Raw genomic sequence first — 13,809 nt, 5'->3', positions numbered from 1 at the left:
CACGCAACGCAATTCAAGAGGAAAACAAAGATAAAGAAGGCGCCGTTGGTTTGCTCTGGGCAAAACGGAATACACCACATGCTTGCAAACAACATGCAGCTAGCGAGGCAAACAAATATATATGTATGTGTATACTCCCTACGTCTCAAAATAAGTGACTCAACTTTATGCTTCCTCCGTCCGAAAATATTTATCATCAAAATGAATAAAAAGACATGTATCTAAAACTAAAATACGTGTAGATACATCTTTTTTATCTATTTTGATGACAAGTATTTTCAGACAGAGGGAGTACTAGCTTATTTTGGGATGGAGGAAGTATTACGAAGAGAATACTGTAGTACCGGGGCAGGATAGAAAGAAGAGAGCCATATAGGGGTCGCCGCCCTGTAGAAGGGGTATCGTATCACCATTCACCAGGCCACGAGGTCCGAGCGAGGGAAAGAAGAAGGGCAGGGCACCGGCCAGCTCAAAAAAATCCACGGCCAGCTCCAGCAACCACAACGCAACGCCGGTACGCGGTCTCGCCATTCCTCGAGCTCTCCAACCCGGCCACGGCCAGGGCTCCTCCGGTTGCAGCCTTGAAGCCCCCCGTCTCCGGTACGGTACGGTGAGTTCTTCTTGCCGCCTGAATTCCTCCTCCTGCTACACATGAAAAGTTGCCAAGTTGAGCAGTGCAAACCCTCTTTCCCTATGCCTCTCGCAGATCAAGAGTCCAATGGAACAAGGCACCCCTCCCCGGCTGCTGAACCTCATCCCGGATGAGAAGGGGTGGCAGGCGAGGGAAGCTCAAGCAGCCCACGGAGGAACAAGATCAGCACTCGACGCCGAGCACGAGGAGGGCAAGGAGCTGGAGCTCAAGCTCGGCCTCCCCGGAGTCCAGCAACAGGAAGAAGAGACTGGCCCAAGCGAGAGCTGCTCGGCGGTCTCCCTGAACCTGGCTCGCTTCGCCACGCATTCATGCCTCACCACCACCACCACCGGCGCCAAGAGAGGCTTCTTCGACGCCGTTGGGGCCAGACCACAAGGTACTCTACTGTACATACACCAGGCCAAGTGATGAAACACATGTTGCTTTTCTTTTCTACGCTTCAGTTGAGCTGAGCTGCTGTTGCGTTGTTCTTTTATTTTTCTTAATATGTTTCTTCTCTTTTGTGTCTGATGAAGGTTATGATCGGAGGCAGCAGGAGGACAGGGAAGGGTGTGCACCTGTGCACAGCAGCAGAGACCCCCAGGGGAGGTACGCCGACCGATGGACTGAACCTATAATTGCTCATTCTTGTCATCATGTATGCATGGGTGACTACATATTTGATATATGCCATTGTGAAAATTTTACTTATATGAGGTCTTCAATTTTCTGGTTCTGGGTTCCTGTTTACCGAAACAGAGGAAATTCAATAAAAATTGGGGGCACGGAGTTTGGCTCGCCCTTTTGAGTTAGTATGAGAGCATGATAGACAATGTTGCCACTTGAAGAAGTAACCTTTACTTTATCCATTTTAAACTATTGATACTTCGCTAAAAGTAGGTTGTCTTTTAATCAACTTTGCAGTTACTTTATGTCACTAGTTGTAATTTTACTATGGGGGTGGGGGGGGGGGGGGGGGGGGGGTTCAAAGCAGGGCAACAGTGTGCTACTGTTCGAATAGAAACTAAACGCTGCTGTAATGTGATGCAGAGCTGCTGTTGTTCCGGTAGTCGGTTGGCCTCCAGTCCGATCCTTCAGGAGAAACCTCACAAATGGAACTTCATCTAAGCAATCCCCTGAGCGACAAAACGTCGAAGCCACCAACAGAGCGAAGCCGGTCTTCAAGAAGAAACCGCTCATCAAGATCAACATGGATGGGATACCTATTGGAAGGAAAGTAGACCTCGCATCATGCGACAACTATCATAAGCTGTCAACTGCCGTCGAAGAGTTGTTCCGAGGCTTTCTTGAAGGTACAAATTTGAATTAATAACTAGCCCACTTCACATCAGTTTGAGTAGTCAAATAATGGTATCTTACAAAAAAGCATGAATTTTCCTCTGCACTTGGTTGTTTCTGCAGCCCAGAAGGATTTATCTTGTGATGAAAGCGGAGTGCGAGGAGCAGAAGAGAAAATATTTTCAGGGTTGCTGGATGGAACCGGTGAATACGCTCTAGTGTACGAAGATGACGAAGGAGACAGGATGCTGGTCGGGGACATACCATGGAGGTTTGTTCTTCTAATTGAGAACAATCAGTAGTCGAGCTAGGAAAGAATCAAAGGCGGGCAGCACAATATACAAACATACTCCCTCCGTCCGAAAATACTTGTCATCAAAATGGATGAAAAGAGATGTATCTAAACCTAAAATATGTCTAGATACATCCCCTTTTATCCATTTTAATGACAAGTATTTCCGGACGGAGGGAGTATTACTTAGTATTATGCAAGTTGTCAAAGTTATTCACAAATTTATCGAAGAAGATCGATCCAAGAACATACGTTGCCTAATGAAATGCTTTTAACTCTCTGCAGTGTGTTTGTTTCAACTGCAAAGAGACTAAGGGTCATGAGGAGGTCAGAGCTTCCCCAGCGTATGGTAAGTGTAGTGCCACCTCAACTTGTCTGATTTTCATTTTGGGCATTTACAAGACTAGTCACCGATTATACAGGGATCAAACCAATGAACTTTTATATCTTCTTTAAAACCATGCTACATTTCATTTCCTCAACCCCAGATTTCCCTCATTTCCTTCAATTCTCTTTTCAGATTGGAGCTAACTCAACGAAAGTAGCAGATTGCTGAAAAATGAGGGTGCATGCATTTCCATGGCACAGACCGCAGTTCATCACATTTTTGGAGATCGCCTGTCTTTAACTTGTAGTGATGAATCTAATAAGGAGGGGAAAAAAACATCTTGTAGTTGCAGTTACAGTGGGCATACTGCATATCTTGTAAATTACCCTACTCTTTGTTTGAATGTAGTGTTGGTCAGTGCAATAGTACATGTTCTAGGTTTATTAAAAAGCATCGCGCCGAAAGTGCCATGTTCGACGTGTTGCGACAGTTCTATACTTAACTGCACTCAGCGCATGATGCAAACCTAATGATTAAGATCACAGTGGTGCATGACTTGTCGAGTTGTTAGCCGTTGTGAACGCAAAAGGGCAATGTTCTGCTGGTGGCTCATCAATTATGGAAGCTCGAGCAGGAACATCACGTGGAATTTCCTACTGTAGTGTTAGGGTGTCAACTGTCAAGTTATCCTCTTCCTGATCTATATTAAAACTTATCACAAGAAACTACCCATGAATATGCATACATACGACTAAGCCTAATAGGAGCTCCCGCGACTAGGGTTCCTCGCGCCGCCCCCCGCTGTCTCTGCCGGCTGCCCCCATCGCGCCGCCGCCGGCTGCCTGCCGCGCGCGCCCCCGCCTCCCTCTCCTCCTCCCCCTCCCCGCGTTCCTGTACGCCCGCTCGCCCCCCGCGGGCGACGGGCGACCCCCTGCCGCTCCTCGCCTCCGACCCCCCTCCCCGTCCATCTCCCTCCCCGCCGCCGCCGGCTGGGTCCGCCGGGCCTTTCCCACGCAGCGCTGGCGGCGGCGGGCTGTCCCTTCCCCGCTCGCTCATGAGGGGGGGGGGGGTCTCCCGATGGCGGTGGTGCAGTTCGGCAAACTACGGTGGGGTTCGGCGGCGGGTCTCCGGCGAGCTTTGTGGTCCTTGGTGCGGCGGCGCGGCGTGGCGGTGCTGGTGGCCGGCGGCGCCCACGTGGCCCAGATCCGGGCCCTTTCGAGCTCCATCTGGGCTAGGACGGGCCGGCGTCTCGGTGTGCAGCGACGCTGCTCCCTGGTTGGTGGCGAAGAGGCGGTGGTCTGCGGGCGGTGGCGGCTTCGTCGGCCGGCGACCTGCAGCGTGACGACAGGTGTGGTCCGGACCCTTTTGGGTCCGGCCGGGCCTCAGCGCCTGGCAGGCCCCTTGTCTGTGCGTCCAATCGGCTTCGCGGTGGCGGTGGTGGTTGTCTCCTCATGTCGGCGATGTTGCGGATGCCACCAAGACCACTATCTCTTCTCCCGTCATTCGGGTCTCGTGTCGGTGACCTCAGGGAGACGGCGAAGTTGATTCGGTGTGGCACATGTTGGTGGGCGGCGGGATGGGCGGTGCACTGTGATTCGTCTGGGGTGGTGGTGGGGGTTTGGGTTGGGAGAAATCTCTGGCGGCTCGTCCGGCTCCGATGCGGCGACGCCTGTGGGTGCCGCCGGACCTTCCTGAAGGGTGTCGGGTACACCCCTCCCCCCACTGCCCCCCGCGTACCGGGGGAAACCCTAGGACTAGTCCGGGCAACAACGGCATCGTCGTCGCCTCCTTCTTGAAGGTGTTGCTTGGTACGCTGCGCTTCAGAGTGCTGGGAACGTGGTGGTACTTCGCTCCGGAGGGTGCAGCGGTCGCGGGTCATCTTCGTTTCGTTGATCTGCCATTGTTGGCATTTGTTTCTCTTTTTTTCTCTGTTTTTCTTTGGACTTGTTTGTGCTGCGGCCCCAACACCTATCATTGGATGTATCGGTGGTTGCTTTGTAATACAAAGCGGGGTAACCCTTTTTCTTAATATGCCTACGTATTGAGTGGAATTTCCTATAGATGTACCGGGACGCTTTGTTTATGGTCCTCTCTACAACGAGTGGAGAATCGAGACCTATTTACGGAGGTCTGTGCAGGATTGAAGGCTACGACGAGGGATACTTTTACCCAACATGACTGGTAGCATGATCTTAGGATTGGGCCACCTATGGTTTAGGCGTCATACAGATATGCATCTTTGTATTTCGCCTTCTTTTATTTTGGCTTGTCGTGAGGACTTTGTTAACCATGTGTATCTTAGTTATGCAGTGGTCGGGTGTAATGCTTAAACTTTTTAAGTAATAAAGCGTCCCTTTTCAAAAAAATATGCCTACATACGGCTCACTTGCTCTGTGGAGTTGTTGGGTACCAAATCACCATCTTGTCATAGAAGCTGCCTCGCTGGGACAAAACTAACCACATGCTACTAACTTTTCGTCGTAGTTAGCTTTTACGGGTTATCGATAAAATCGATAATGTGTTTGTTATCCTCGGTTCCTTGCACACTGACCATGCCCCCATTGCTTTCTCTGACAACAATGGTTGCCAAACATGGTGAGATGGACGAAGCCGTTCCGGCGAATGCGCATAATACGAGTTGCTCCCAAAAGGCACAAAAATTGCATCGATCCATTCCATGATTGAAGCAATGCATGGGCTTCAACGTAACACTCCACTGCAACTTGTGACAGAATAATTCATTTCAAGGGTTTTTATGGTTTATTTTCCACATCATTTGCTCGCAACATGGATGTGAAACAGGGGAGTATTTTATCACAGTCAGAATATAAATGAGAAAAATACTTGAGCAGGCATATGATTTATCACCAGAGTAATGGGCAAGCACCAGAGTTGCCTGAAATTCAGACTGACCAACCCCATGTATGCCTGTGGCAGTTCCAGTACCCAGTTTCACTACTGAAGCACTGCAACTGCAACCACCGTGTCATACTAAGATTTACTATCATCAGAGGCTCCATCTGCAGACAATCAAGACCCCTGACTATGGCTCTGAGCAGCATACATACATAAGACAATAAACAGGAAAAGGACAAAAAAATAAGTCCATCCAACCTTGGAATTAGGGACAGAGGAGAGGTCGTTGTCGTTGTCATTGGACCACCCCTGAATGAATCCCGAACGGCGGGAAACAAGCAGAGGAGATGAAAGAATCTCTACTCTCAAGCATCTGTGTGCCCCCATGTTGTGTCGTCTGCTCATTTGCTGCCAGTGCATATTTTAGTTGCTGCGCTAAAAGCGGCTGCGTTTCTTATGCTGGAACATGCACCGGAGAAGGTGAAAGCAACGGGAGTGCCCCGAAAAATTAAGCATGCCACCATCCCCCGCTTGTCCACATATAACGAACTTCAGTATGTGCAAAACTTTCTACCAGTTTATTGCCTTCCAGAAAGCAGCTTGCCAATCAAAAAAGATAAATTGTACTGTGATCTGTCTGTGGATTGAGATGATGCTATGTGTCCATCTCTGAGTGTACCAGTGGTGGAGACTTATCATGACCAGAAGGATGTGTGGTTCAGTGTGAAGATTCGCATATAATTGAGGCAAGAACCAAGATTCGATGAACGTTGCAACAGGATACAGAGAGATGCCTCAGGCGTCAGTCCTCAAAAGACTGATGGGTTCGAGCTTTTCTGCAGCTGCTCTCTTAGAGCATCCCCATCCGTTGGCCCTCCCAGGACGCATAAAAATCGCCCCCTGGGGTGAGCCGGCGATACATTCGGCGCTGAGGGCGGTTTTGCGCCCAGTCGTCGCCCCCAGGCGTCGATGTTGGCCCATTTTTCAGCTTCATTTCGGCGAATAAAACCCATATGGGCGAGAATAGACCCATATTCGGCGTGGTTCGCCGTGGCTCGGCGTTCAATTATCAACATAAATATATTTTTTTATCACATATTTCATCATAGAAAAATCAAATACTTCAACAAAATAGTACAACAACATATAGTTCAATACAAATTATATAGTTCAACAAATAAAAACTCATATTTCATCACACGTCGCGCCCGGCGTCGCCCTTGAGCCTCCATTGGTGCTCTATCAGATCTTGCTGCAGTTGATGATGCACCTGTGGGTCTCGGATCTCCTGACGCATACTGAGGTAGACAGTCCAGGTTGCTGGTAGCTGGTGATCAACTTGGGCAAAAGGACCCTGCCTGTGGTATGGTTCAGTGTCAAACACTGGCTCTTCCTGCTCGCTCTCAATGATCATGTTGTGCAAAATGACACAGCAGGTCATGATCTCCCACATTTGATCTTTCGACCAGGTCTGAATGGGGTACCGGACAACAGCAAATCAAGATTGGAGCACACCAAATGCCCGCTCGACATCCTTCCTGCAAGCCTCCTGAATCTTCGCAAACCAGGCGTTCTCCGCAGCCGGAAACGGCGGCCGGAAACGCCCAACTGCTGTCGGAGGGGCTGCCGCGGCGAACCTCTGCTATTTTTTCGGCGGGGAATGGCTATCTAGCGGTGAAGGGTGGCGGACGGCGTCGGGATATAACTAGTGGCGGCCGAGGGCGCGGGGGGTGGGAGGCGAGTCGGGGAAGAAAATCTTGACTGTTCACCTGACGGCGTGGGCTAGTCGCGCTTTTCCCTTGCGCCGGAGCCCCCGACCGCCCCCAGCGCGCCGGGTTCGGCCTGCGGCCGCCGGGTAGAAAAAAGGGCCGAACCGGCGCTTTTTGTCATCCTGGGGGCGCGACTGGGGTTTTTTTTGGCGCCGGTGCCGAAAAAGCCGCCTGGGGGGGGGCTTGTTGGGGGCGCGGCTGGAGATGCTCTTATGATGCAGATATCCTGCCTAAGGCCAACTCCAACGGACGACCGCAGAGGGACGTTCGTTGTGTCCGGATTCTATCTGTTTGGGTCGGCAAAACAGATACGAGTGTCTGTTTGGAGTCGTCCGCCGTATTTCAAATATTTTATCGCATTATGAACCTAAACATAAACAAAAAAGACATTCAAAATAATATAGTACATTACTTAAAAAGTCCACAAAGTCACGAAGATTGAAAAAACTAAAAAAAATAAAACAAGCGTAACAAACTAGAAATCCTAAATCGGGTTGTCGCCGCTGTGCTGGCCGTCTTCACTCATCGCCGTCCTCGTCATCTTCGTCCATGGTGAGGTTCATGTACTGCGGTGGCTGCCAATGGTGGGCTAGCGGCGCGTGCAGCGGCTGCCAAATTGGGGCAGCGGTGCCTGATATGGTTGCGGTGGGGATGGTGACCACGGCTCTGCGCCCACCCACGAGGCTGGCGGTGAAGGTGGGCTGCATGGCACCATGGATGTCCACGTCCATGACTGTCCCACCAACGTCGGGTTCAACCACCTCCTCCTTCACCTCCAGCTCGGATATGACGACGTCGCCGGCGGCCGACAGTGCCATCATCACACCGAGGCCCTCCCACTGGGTGCGGTCGTGCTCCCTCACGGAGTCCTCGAGGACCCTCCTCACCGGCTCCTCCTCTTCGACGGTCAAGGTGGGAGCTGGTGGTGGCGGAGACGGCGAGGCAGAGGGCGTGGGAGAGAGCACATGCACTCGAGCACGGCCGCGTGACCGGGGCAGGCTAGAAGCACGCGCACGGCTAGCAGAGCGCGCCCGTGACGGGACTGGAGCACGACTGGCAAAAAATGTCTGCCGACGCAGGACGTGCTCGTCCCGGAAACATGTGTCCTACAGAGGGGAATCCACGGTGTACCTTGAGCTGTTGACGAGGGCCGGAGGAAAGCGGGTGCACCGGCGGTTGATCTCCAGCAGACGGGTGCGGCCGCCCGCCGGGACAGGCTGCACGGGCACCCGATCTGGCTGAGAAGCCATTTGTTCGGGAGATGAGCATCGATCCACGGCAGGGGCGTGGTCGTGTCCCGGTAGCGCAGGCATATTCTCGGTTTTGGTGTACGGCCGCATGCTCAGTGGGGTCGCCGGCGATGAAATGGAGAAGGCGGGCGGCGAGGTGGAGTCGGCGGTGGCGCTCCCGGACGACACGAAGGAGGACCCCGCTTCATGATCATGCTTCCCTTTCTTGCCGAGGATCCACTTCCACATTCCCATGACGGTTTGCGGGAGCGAGGGCGGCGGCCAGGAGCTAGGGTTTGGTCGTCGTGTCGGGGCGCGAGGAGGTAGTGGTTGGATGGAAGTGGAAATGTGTGAAAGTGGACTGGTCAGTCATAGCTCCCACATTAAAAAGGGTGAGCGGGGATGGCTAGGTGTTGACTTGCGTGCCCCGCCAGGCGTGCGAAGTAAATGGGGCCAGTGGGAAACCGTTGCACGACCGACAGGCGGGCCCGGGGATGGACGACGAGACGACGCGCGCGCATCCATCCAGTGTCCGTCTGGACACAAATCCGGCCCAAATTTGCGCTAGATTCGAGTCGAGCCGGACACGAGCCAGACAAAATTTACGGTTGCTCTCACGTGTTGGGCCGTGAGTTCTGTTCGTTCGATCCAAACGGACTGAAGTCGGATGAAATAGGGTCCGTGCATTGGAGTTGACCCAAGAGAGTACAACCTGAGCACAATTACACCAAGTTTGCACATGGTCTTGCAGAAAAAGGCCTGGCAGCCTTTCGCCGCAGCATCAGAAAATATATGCGTGGTCCCAAGCCAGGAGCATGTAGCTGTCTTGAAAGATTGTTCATCGAAAGATATTAAGATATCTTATCAAACTATAGAAAGATGGAATTAAATCTATCCTTAGATTAGTACGAGATATGAGAATCGTTGCAATAGGCATGCCAAATAGATTAACATATATCCCGCACAAAAAGGAAAAAGATTAACACATAACGGCAAGGAAACTACTCCCTATGTTCCAAAATATAAGAATCAGTATCAAAAACGTTCTTACATTATGAGACGGATGAAATAACTACTATTCTTTTGCAGCATGGTAAGAAATGATATGGCGCTAAGCAGCCCTGCTCTGTACGACCAAATGAGATAATGACCACTGGAATACACAACCTTGACAATCTGATGTCATAAATTGCATCAATGAACAGCCTTGATAATTCTAAGTTTTGCGATGATCCATCTTAATATGAACAGACGGCCTTAATAAAACAAGACATGCCTAATCACAATGGTTAGTACTTAGTTTCTTAATTCGTTAGATTTGTTTAGTCAGCACATGGAGGACATAGTGACACTTTATGCATGTGCACCGACAAACATGTATAATATTCAAGTAGAGTCTATGAGGGTTGTGGGGATGATTTGTTTTGATCCATCAGATCAAATCCTACAGCTGACATAGTCGACAGCTCAACTATGTTCTTCCTTTGGACGTTGTACCTTCGGATTTATCCATTGCTATAATTTTACATGTCACAAGAATGAAAACCACTAGTATAATATTGTTGTTGCCAGAATACCACTGGCAACCGGGTTTATGTCCAAGGCGCAGAGAGCAGTCTCTTTCCTCTTTGTACACATATTGATGTCCGGGGGTTCCACCACACCACACAGAATCATACTGGCCGGAACCTGCTAGAATCATGAAAGTACAACAGATGGTCACATCGCTGTTCTGCTAGAATAGAGGGATAAAATGGCGGACACTCTCGCGTGCATTGCCGCGCGGCCGCCGCCGCCTTGATCTCCCGGCTCCCGCCAGCTCCGCGCCGGGTGAGACCAGATCCAGCACCTCCATCACGCGCTCTCTCTTCTCCTCCAGTTTTCTTCCCGTTCAACCGCCTGAGATGGCTCCCCATGCTCCGACGAAGACAGCGGCCGCCTCGGCCTCTCTGGCACCTCCTGCTGCCGCCGGCCACGCTCCGACGACGGAGGCCGCCCCGGCCTCGCTGGATCCTCCAGCTGCTGGGATGCCTCGTGCTGCCGGCGCCGTCCCCGCCCCCGCCCGTCTGCCACAGCCATCTTCGCACGGCCTGGCCGCGTCCTCCCTCGCCTCCCGCAAGGCCGACCTGACCGCGCGAGGACGGGTGGGCTCGCCCCTGCTGCCGTCCACGCGGAGGTCACCAACGCCTACCACGCCACCCGCTGTTGCGGTTGGAGGCGACGGTCACGTCTCCGACATGCGGGCTGGGAGGCTGTCGGTTGTTTCAAGCTCTTCTGACAGTTTGGGCATGGTGCGGCCTTCGTGGAGCTCCCTCGACAAGGATGCCGATGACCACGTCGAAGATGGCGTTGAGCTTGCCCCGCAGACACCACGGGCTCCCAAGTGCTCTAGCGAGGTGAGCGCGCTGCCGAACTGGGCTGCTCCGACTACTCCAGCCTCGTCCGCTGCTGCTCTGGCTGCCGTTGCCCTCGCCTCCCGGAAGGCCGACCCGGCCATTGGTGGCTGTAGGACTTGCGCTCATCGCCTCCCATGGACTGTGGCAGTGACCAATCAGGCATCCCTGCCCGCCATTCCTGACGAGATGACGCCAGAGAAGTTGGAGTCTCCTCTGTTTGTTCCATCTTCAGTGTCTGCTTGCAAGGGCCTCTCTGCCGCCGCTGCCACTCTTGAAGATGAGGCGGGCTGGGAGCATGTTGGTCGGGGGCGCCGATCCGACGGAGGCACTCCCCTCGAGCCGTTGCGGGAAGGGCTCGAGCGTAGCCTCGCCTTCAAGCATTGGGCTCGAGGAAGATGCTACCGTTGCCTTGTGCGTGGCCACCAAGTGAGTGCATGCCATGGACCATTCAGATGCATTCGTTGTCGTCGCCCTGGTCATAGGGAGAGATTATGTTGTGCTCGCTCTCCGGTTGCTCCAGATCGCTCTCCGGTTGCTCGAGATTGCTCTCCAGTCGCTCGCGTTGGCTCTTCGGTCACTCGCGCTCCATGCCAGCCGAGCCGCTCCCCGTCCGTCCAGGCTTGTACTTCGCTGACTAGGAGTTGGGCAGAGGTCGTGGGCCGTTCGTCGTTGCGTGTGTCGGTGCCGCCAAGGTCCCAATCTGGGTGTTGTAAGGATTCCAATGTCAGTGTCTTTTTGGACTCTACTTTTGAATCCCAGCTTGCCTTGCTTCGTACGGAGCTCCTTCAAAAGATTGAGTTGTTTCGCACTGAGCTTCACGACGCACTTGCCAAACTTGAGGTTGTGTCGGTTGTGCCTTTGTTGCCTGAGCTCCCGATTGGTTCCATTGAGGAGGCTGAATGCCTCTTCGGAGATTTTTCTCCTCATGCTCTACATGTGACGCCGTCTTCCCCGGTGAGTGGGGTCACCTCCGAGGTTGTGGCTCCAGTTATGCAGATTATGCCTGAGTTGCAGGAGCTTTGTGGGGAATCATCTATGGTGTTACCGATGGAGCTGGGCTCATTGGAGTCCTTGGTGGTGGCCATGACACCCTCGCTACCTCAGTCGCCCGCCTTTGCGAACAATGGAGACTTGGTTGGTTCTATCACTGCCTCATCTATGGCCATTGGGCATGTGGCGTCTTTGAGTGGAGAGGTTGATGAGACATGTGTGTTGGCACCTAACTCTGAGCAAGTGGAGACGCCTGAGTCCATCGTGTCAGTGATACCTATGACTGATGATGTTGAGGCGGTTGGTACATTGGCGCCCGATCCTTCTGAGCCCAACCAACAGCTCGCCCGTGTGGAGCGTGGAGGCTCCGATGTTGCGGGCACCCACTCGCACGTGATTGTTGGGCAGGTTTCTATGCGTGACAAGGTCAATGAGATTCTTTTTCAGATAGAGCTTCACAGCTTGCTCAAACGTTTGGAGAGGATGAGCCCTGGATCTGGCAAGGCGATTGTGGAGGAGGCTCTCACGAGCAAAGGAAAGAAGAGTGGCGTCATAGAAAAGGCGTCCGCAACTACTTGATGGATGGTTATCAGTCTATTGGGTTGTCCTTATGGTTTGACTTGTCTTCGTTGATTTGGGTGTGCCCGTGGTCTTCGGCCGAGTTACTCTTGTTAGGGTGTCTTTGCGATGTATTGGTGGCCGTTAGGTGTTGGGTTTGGTTGTCAGGTTCGAAGCCCTGAGAGTAGTCTACGTGTGGTTGGCCTGTATCGGTTTTCGCCCGGTTTTCCATTAATTAACTGGGCAATTTTCTTCTGCTTAATTAATCGATGAGGCAAATCTTTTGCCTCCGTTTCAAAAAAAAAACAGATGGTCACACAGTAGGATTAGGATGACCAAAGTGCCTACTCATGCACCCACGCCGTTGAAATCAAACCTAGAGCAATACTCCATCCGTTCCTAAATATAACTCTTTTTTATAAATTTTAAATAAACTGCTATGTACGGATGTATATAGACTAATAGACATATTTTAGAGTGCTTCATATGTAGTCTTTTATTGGAATTTCTAAAAGGACTTCTCCAACCCGCCCACACGCCTGGATCACCGTCAATTCAAACTTGCATGAATCTTGGCGTGATGAGGTAGTTTTTGGTTGCCGCGTAGGACAAGGGTGATGTGCAGTGTCTTCGTCAGTTCGCCCGCACGCCATTTCTCCCTCGGCCGTCACCAGGTGCGAGTCGGGGCGTGCGGTGGAACTGTCGTCGCGCCCGCACGCATGGCGCACGACTTCCGTCGCCGTCTCCCTTGACTAGCCATTTCCCCCTCAGTGCTTCTGCGGTTTCTCCCATCACATTCATTTCTCCCCAACCAACCTTCCACAGGCAGTTCCGCTTGATTGAAGGAGAAGACTAGAGGACGGAGGCGGCGGCAGAAGAGTCGACGGCATTCGCGGCCGTTGCTGGTGTTCGCCGGACCGGAGTGTCGTCGCCGGAGCAGCCGCAGTGAGAAGGTAAGGCTGTCGAAGCTTCTGTACTATCCCCCTTCCTCCCTGGTGTCATTTCTCTCGAGCCCTCCCGAGATTCAGGCTGATTCGCGGCCGCTCCGCCATCTCCATCGGCGGGGGAGTCGCGCATGTGCTATTTTAGGGCGGCATTGCGCAGCCCCGTCGCCGTCGCGGTGGTAGTAAATCCATTGAGGCTCGCCCAGTTGGCAATTAGATTTCTGCAATTACATGTGTGAGCGATTCCGTTTCTAATTGTAAGTTGTGATTTGTCTCGAAGCTACGATCTTCACTATTTTAGGGTGATGTTGTTGTTGAATTGAGGGGTATGATAGTTGTGTATGAACCCTAGATCTAGTTAGGTGCATTTCAATGTGTAGGATAATGGCAGTCATGGCAATTTCAACACACTTGTTTTTATCCACAACTATCCTCATTGATGGCAACTAATTTTCTGAATCAACTATGTCAGTTGCCATGTACTGTGTAGGATAATGGCAGTTTATGAGATCCAAAC

The 13,809-nt window shown here is 52.1% G+C and overlaps 2 protein-coding genes across 2 annotated transcripts; both read left to right on the top strand.

Annotated features, from left to right (window-relative positions):
* The first annotated feature begins 282 nt into the window (after window positions 1-282).
* LOC123140800 (auxin-responsive protein IAA18) lies at window positions 283-3,105 on the top strand. The gene is made up of 7 exons (XM_044560085.1): window positions 283-610; window positions 707-1,028; window positions 1,168-1,240; window positions 1,682-1,944; window positions 2,054-2,201; window positions 2,508-2,571; window positions 2,743-3,105. Exons 2-7 carry the CDS (start codon window positions 719-721, stop codon window positions 2,776-2,778), a joined length of 894 nt encoding a protein of 297 aa, XP_044416020.1. The 5' UTR covers window positions 283-610; window positions 707-718; the 3' UTR covers window positions 2,779-3,105.
* Window positions 3,106-10,080: 6,975 nt separating this feature from the next.
* Window positions 10,081-12,910, top strand: LOC123140789 (uncharacterized). Its single transcript, XM_044560075.1, has one exon. The coding sequence runs from the start codon at window positions 10,309-10,311 to the stop codon at window positions 12,367-12,369; it is 2,061 nt and encodes a 686-aa protein (XP_044416010.1). The 5' UTR covers window positions 10,081-10,308; the 3' UTR covers window positions 12,370-12,910.
* The last annotated feature ends 899 nt before the right edge of the window (window positions 12,911-13,809 follow it).

The sequence above is a fragment of the Triticum aestivum genome, chromosome 1B (genome assembly GCF_018294505.1).
Source record: "Triticum aestivum cultivar Chinese Spring chromosome 1B, IWGSC CS RefSeq v2.1, whole genome shotgun sequence".
In the NCBI taxonomy this organism is placed as follows: domain Eukaryota; kingdom Viridiplantae; phylum Streptophyta; class Magnoliopsida; order Poales; family Poaceae; genus Triticum; species Triticum aestivum.
The sequence above is the reverse complement of the archived record's forward strand: the minus strand, read 5'-3'. Positions and strand labels throughout refer to the sequence as shown.

Coding starts and splice junctions, on each gene's coding strand:
- LOC123140789 (XM_044560075.1), top strand. CDS start 10,309: ATGGCTCCCCATGCTCCGACGAAGACAGCGGCCGCCTCGGCCTCTCTG.
- LOC123140800 (XM_044560085.1), top strand. CDS start 719: ATGGAACAAGGCACCCCTCCCCGGCTGCTGAACCTCATCCCGGATGAG. Junction 1,241..1,681: donor AGCAGAGACCCCCAGGGGAG/GTACGCCGACCG, acceptor AATGTGATGCAG/AGCTGCTGTTGTTCCGGTAG. Junction 2,572..2,742: donor CAGAGCTTCCCCAGCGTATG/GTAAGTGTAGTG, acceptor TTCTCTTTTCAG/ATTGGAGCTAACTCAACGAA.